At 38.5% G+C, this 6,090-nt stretch overlaps 1 protein-coding gene across 1 annotated transcript; it reads right to left on the bottom strand.

Annotated features, from left to right (window-relative positions):
- Positions 1-3,851: 3,851 nt before the first annotated feature.
- On the bottom strand, positions 3,852-5,827 carry LOC101296194. Its single transcript, XM_004296019.1, has 3 exons — positions 5,619-5,827; positions 5,163-5,448; positions 3,852-4,133 (listed from the first exon to the last, which is right to left on the bottom strand). The coding sequence occupies exons 1-3, from the start codon at positions 5,825-5,827 to the stop codon at positions 3,852-3,854; spliced, it is 777 nt and encodes a 258-aa protein (XP_004296067.1).
- Positions 5,828-6,090: the final 263 nt, after the last annotated feature.

Here is a 6,090-nt window from a genome sequence, read left to right as displayed (position 1 = left end):
TCCTTCAAGGACAACTTCATAATTAGCAATAATAAACTATAAAGTAAACTCGGTTCTTTTATGAACCCATGTGAGATTTACTCACCTTTAACTCCTGTTGCGTCTTCACACACAATAAGAACAAGCACAACACCAACTTCGCTAATCACCTAGATATCACAAACAACTTAGTGACCAACAAAACAAGTGATTGCCATTTACACTAACTAGTTGCGACCAAGACATTTCACTCTTGGACCTAGACCCTAACTTAACCCAAAGACTTGTCCCTTGAGAACAAGCTTTCCTCGAGACCTCTCAAGATTCACAGAAAAGTTGACACACCCACATCATATCTACAACAACAATATCCTAAATTTCCAGAAAGATCAATAAAAATAGGACACAAGGTCGAGACCAAAAGAAGGTCACTAACCAACCAAATTCGATACACAACCAAGATAGCAATAGCAACATACCCAAATTTCCAGAAGATTAAATAAGGAAAAACCAAATCAAATCAGTAAAGCAGTCACTCACAATGACACAACTAGCTAACACAGCAACTAACTCAATCACATTGCCCGGACGCGCTCCCACGCGCCACCACAAGCGGCGGCGGCGAGTGAGCCCCACACGCCTCACCAACTTCAAAATTTGGGGAAACTCACAACATGAAACTTGTAGAACACATCAAATGAAACAGTTTTCATACCTGTGGCCAAAGCCAATTCGGCCGGAAACGTCGCCGGAAAGAAACAAGGAGCACTTTGAACTCGAAAGCTCCACGCTTCGAATTAGGCTTCAAAGCTGGTATCATCATGCTTAGAAGGACAAGAACTTCCAGAAATGGGTAGCCTCAAACCTCGATGTCGCCGAAATAGGTCGGAGCTTCACCGCCGGCGGCAGCAGTAACTTACGGGCCTTGCTGCGCCGTGCATAGTGCTCCATAGGGTGTGAGGCTGGAATGAATAGAAAGAGGGGAGTGAGAGCTTTCCAACGATACCAAACGTCGCCGGAAAGAAACAAGGAGCACTTTGAACTCGAAAGCTCCACGCTTAGAATTAGGCTTCAAAGCTGGTATCATCATGCTTAGAAGGACAAGAACTTCCAGAAATGGGTAGCCTCAAACCTCGATGTCGCCGGAATAGGTCGGAGCTTCACCGCCGGCGGCAGCAGTAACTTGCGGGCCTTTCTGCGCCGTGCATAGTGCTCCATAGGGTGTGAGGCTGGAATGAATAGAAAGAGGGGAGTGAGAGCTTTCCAACGATACCAAGCACACCTAAATCCGTCGCCGGATGGCCGAGTTATGGCCGGAAGAAGTTTGAGGGTGAAAATGGAGACGGGAGAGAGAGAGAGAGAGAAACTGAAATGGGGCTGCTGCAATTTAGGGTTTATAAAAATAACCCACACACATTTTTCTACTTATACACATTTCCAAAACCGGAAACTAACTTCCTCTGACCATAACTTTCTCATACGACATCCGTTTTATGCGTGCCGCATGTCTACGAACTCGTATCGACAAACTCTATAACTTTCATGAAGGAAGTTTTCGAAAATAACTTACAGATAAAAAGTCAACTCTTGACCCTTCAAAATAAAGCATTTTCAACAAAGAAATCTCTCGAACACCTCCGTTCTTCCTTCGAACCTCAAAACACACTAACTTCTAACTCGAAAAATTCACAAATAATATTAGAAACTAATATCAAAATTCCGGGGTATTACAATAATCATCATCGTCGTCATCGTGATTTAGAAATGGTAGAATTTCAGCAGATGGTGCCATCCAAATCAATGAAGGTTTCATCATCATCCTCTTCTTCTATGCTCCTTATGCCATGTTTGGTTAGCAAGAATGTCAGGATAGGAAAATGATTTAGTAGTGTTTGAAATATGTTGAGGACTTTTCGGTTTATGGTTTAAAAGACCTATTTTTTTATCACATCTTGGCATCTCATCCGTTCAATTTTTAGGTCTATATGTGTAGATCAACCCTACAAATTTTCAGCCAAATCGGTGATTATTAAGGTAACAAACTAGATCAAATTAATAGACGAACTAAATTTGTCAAACATGAACCGTTCAAGTTCATAATTGGTAAATCACACTTATGAATGTCTTAACTATTTTCAATATGGCTGAAAATTTGCAGAAATGATCTACTCATAATTACCTATAAACTGAACGGTTAAGATGTGGATATAAGATCGAAATGTGGGATAAACCGAAAAGTCCTCAACTTAAGGGTCCTCATTAGAAAGGCTTCCTTATTTTCATTTCCCGACTGATATGGAAAGGAAAAGGTTTTGTTATTTCCATGTAGGTGTTTGGTTGTTATTATAATTGAATTATTAATTTATTTCTATTCCAATTACACCATATTTAATAAGTCATAATAATGAACTTTAAATCTATAATTTCCAGTAACACCCTTTTACTAATTGCATATGTAATCTATTTAAGAAAATTTAAACTTTATAGATGTCTAATTTCTGTAATTTACCTTTGACGGTGGGAATGGAAATAGAATATCACCCCTAACTAGGTAATACAATTCAGGCTTTATAAGGGAGTCATTTTCAGTCATATCTCATTTTTTGTTTCCTTTCCAATCTTCATTTACAACCAAGCAACACATTAGAATGGAAAATAAAACTAATTACATTTCCATACCATGATTTCCCATTAAACAAATGGGGACTTGAGGTTTTGTAACATCTCCTTCTCCACATTTTTTGAGGTAGTGAAATGAGGACAGGTAGGGATAGAGGACTCTCTAGAGGTCAGGTGTCATATAGGAATAGAATGACGTTTGGGCCTACGGGATTAGAGGGCCCAACACATTTGGGTATTGAAAAACAGGGAATGAGCTCTTACTTCTAACATATCATGAAATTCTTGATTACAAATACCGTCAACACAAACATGGAATGATGGAATAGGTAGAACAGAGAGAACATGGGAGAAGGAAGAGCTTATGAGCCAGCTGAAAATGAGGTTGTTGAGCCGCTTCTTCGATTTCGACTGCGAATATGGGCAGTCTCCAAGTTAAGCTTTCTCTGTGCTTTTTGCTTCAGCCAGGAGGTTCAAATTCTCAATCAGTGATCCGACATCCGACTGATCCCTTGCTTTGCTAATGGCTTCTCCAGTTCTGTATTGCTCGAGCTTAGATCTCGGTCCTGTTAGACCCTCTTGAAACTGGAAAATCTAACGCAGAAGTAGACAGAAAGTCTAGTGGTGAAAGCTTATATTCCCTTTTTTATGCCAAAGCTAACGTAGAAGCTAATATAAAATATTATATTTCAAATTAACGAAACTACACCATTCAGACAAAAGTACAAAATACTAAAAGACTGGAGATCACAGCTTGAATTCCAATTCGCTGGATGAGGTCACCTCCCTGAAAAGAAAAGAAAACTTGAACTTAATGGCAAATACAAAATGGAAAGGCATCCCAACATTAATCTTAAGATACTTAAGACATGCAAAGGATTCTCACTTGAGCAGTACATATCATTGCCAATCGAAAATTATACAGCGCACCCGTCCATCTCCGCCGTCCATTTTGAAAAAGTCAAAAGTCCGCGTCAAATGGACGGCGGAGATGGACGGGTGCGCTGAATACGCTCTCCATTGCCAATGATCGAGAATAAGCGCCAATAGAATGAAGATACCAGTTAATTATTAGCTTCGTTCGGCCATGTCAATGCGAGTATAAAACGTTATACTTAAATTAAATAAAAGAACTACAACAATCTTAATTTTTTCATAGGAACTAACAATCTTCATTAGGCACAACAATATAGCTTGAACTGATCATTTTTCTGAAGTAACACAACATGCAGAATATCTACCTTAATCACAATTTACTCGTCGCCGTCTTCATTGTCAACATTCCCATTGTCATCATCAATGCCATTATCATCATCAACAATATTGTAATCATCATCGTCAAAATCATCAGAATCATCATCGTCATCGTGATCTAGAAATGGTAGAATTTCAGCAGATGGTGCCATCCAAATCAATGATTGTCTCAAACAATATTCTCTCTCCCCCAGTGAAGGAGAAAAGTATAGCTGCAGCTGCTTAATACTAGATAATGGGGGAGACAATTCTGTTCTGCAATGTTCTGGTATTATGACACCCTACAAGCCATTGACAACAAGTTACTAAAGATGAAAATCACAAGAAAAACGTAATGGCGTTATGCACTTTTCAACTATAACTTCTTTTTCACATCACATCTTACTGTATAAAATAATCCAATTTAAATGCTCGCATTAACCAACAAAAAGTAACAAATAACCGATCTGAGTCCTACAGCAGCATACATGTCCTCTCTTAGGTCAGATATGGTAATTAGAAGGTTATAGCAGCATACATATCCTCTCTTAGATCAGATATGGTAATTAGAAGGTTATAGGATTAACCCCCAATCAGTGCTGCAGATCTTCAAACGCCAACAGAATCAAACCCCGATATCTTTTCCACATCAAATTCCATCCTAAGCTCCAGTATCTTTACTAACTTAACCGGTTCGTAGTATAAAGGCTAGTCTATGTATACCCTGGAGTGCCTATCAAGTATACCTCTATATTACAAAGCCTGATGAGGAACAAATTGACAGAAGAAGCAAGGAAAAATAGAAAGGAGGGAAGAAGTCTAGTGCTAGTTCTTAATAAAACTTCTTTATCAAATTGACATTTTTGAGTGGTTTCTAAATTCTAACCCAACTATCCACCACATCCCTACTATTCTGATGACTCCAATACCTATCAGTCATGAGGAGTATTATACAAGGAAGTTCTGAATCACAGGTTAAATGCATCAGAGTAGAACAAATCTGTGGATGCCCAAAGGGATTAAGAGCATGATACCAAGCATTCAACCATTCCCTCACTTCCAAATGTGAAATCATCTCCCCACGGACTTACTAAATAGGGCAAAGGGCTTATAACTAACCAAAAATACTTCTACTTTGAGTAAGCGACTGTAGATTCATATATTGTCAAAGGATGAGGAATTCAGGCACTCAGGTTAAAATTAGAAGTTACTTTTTGTTTTTAGTCTAACTTTTGGAACTATGTGTAAATTGCAATGCTAGATATAAGAGGCCAGAAACAATAAGCAAGAAATAAAAGAATTGAAATACAGACTATATAATTATATATTACCTCAGGCTCTTCAATATGTATCTTCACTTTTTTAGAGCAGTCGAAACTTCCAAGAAAATCTCTCATAGCAGAATAATATTCAATGGGCCATAAGTTCTCCGAAACTCTGATTGTAGAGTTTACTAAATTCGCTGGAGCTTCTGTAAAATGGATCTTGGCCTTCAGATATCCACCAAACTCAAAAGACTCTAGATTTGGAGTATAAAACGAGTTCTCCATACTTTGTAGGCAATTATGCGACAGAAGCCTTTTCAAACCCTTGCAAAAGATGTGCACATGTTTCAAGCTATCACATTCCAACAAGTACATAGTATTATGATAAGAACAGGTACAATCCGAATAGAATGTAAACGACTCCAGATTCATGGCACTAACTGTGACTCTCATAGAATGACAATGCATAATTTCCAAGGATTATGCAAGATAGAGTAGCCGAGCTTACATCCATCGACTGACAAATGCTCAATGCAAGGACTCCCCGAAACTAAGCTGGGGAAGGCACAGATGGCTGTGTCCTGCTCATCATCTAAAAATGTTACGTCCTTGAGGGACATGGTTTTTAAAGAGGGAAGGCTCACAGGACCATGAATACTTCCAGAACTTGCACAATCTCTCACATTCTCCAAATCCAAATGATAGTCGCATATTTGTGCGACTTTTATCATGCTAATTATTCTTATTACTTAGTTATTTTGTGATGTTTTCCTATTTTTAATTAACTTTATTTGTTTTTAGGTGTTTTGAAGTCAAACAAAGAAAAGGAGATAATTGGGCTTAATTAGGATCCCTAATCCTAGTTGGGTTGGTGATGGAAGACATATAGGTTAACTAACCTATTTCTACGTGAAAAAGGAGGGGAGAAAGGACGAAGGAGGGAGACAAAAAGAAAGGGAGCAGCCAAACCAAAGAGGGAGAAAGAGAAGAAAGA

The sequence above is a fragment of the Fragaria vesca genome, linkage group LG3 (assembly GCF_000184155.1).
Source record: "Fragaria vesca subsp. vesca linkage group LG3, FraVesHawaii_1.0, whole genome shotgun sequence".
Lineage (NCBI taxonomy): Eukaryota > Viridiplantae > Streptophyta > Magnoliopsida > Rosales > Rosaceae > Fragaria > Fragaria vesca.
This window is presented reverse-complemented; position numbering and strand designations above follow the sequence as displayed.

Excerpts from the sequence above, each read along its gene's own strand:
- LOC101296194 (XM_004296019.1), bottom strand. The coding sequence starts at position 5,827 with ATGATAAAAGTCGCACAAATATGCGACTATCATTTGGATTTGGAGAAT. Across the intron at positions 5,449-5,618 it reads AGTCCTTGCATTGAGCATTT|CTTGAAACATGTGCACATCT; the intron begins GTCAGTCGATGG and ends GGAATGTGATAG. Across the intron at positions 4,134-5,162 it reads TACATATTGAAGAGCCTGAG|GGTGTCATAATACCAGAACA; the intron begins GTAATATATAAT and ends AATGGCTTGTAG.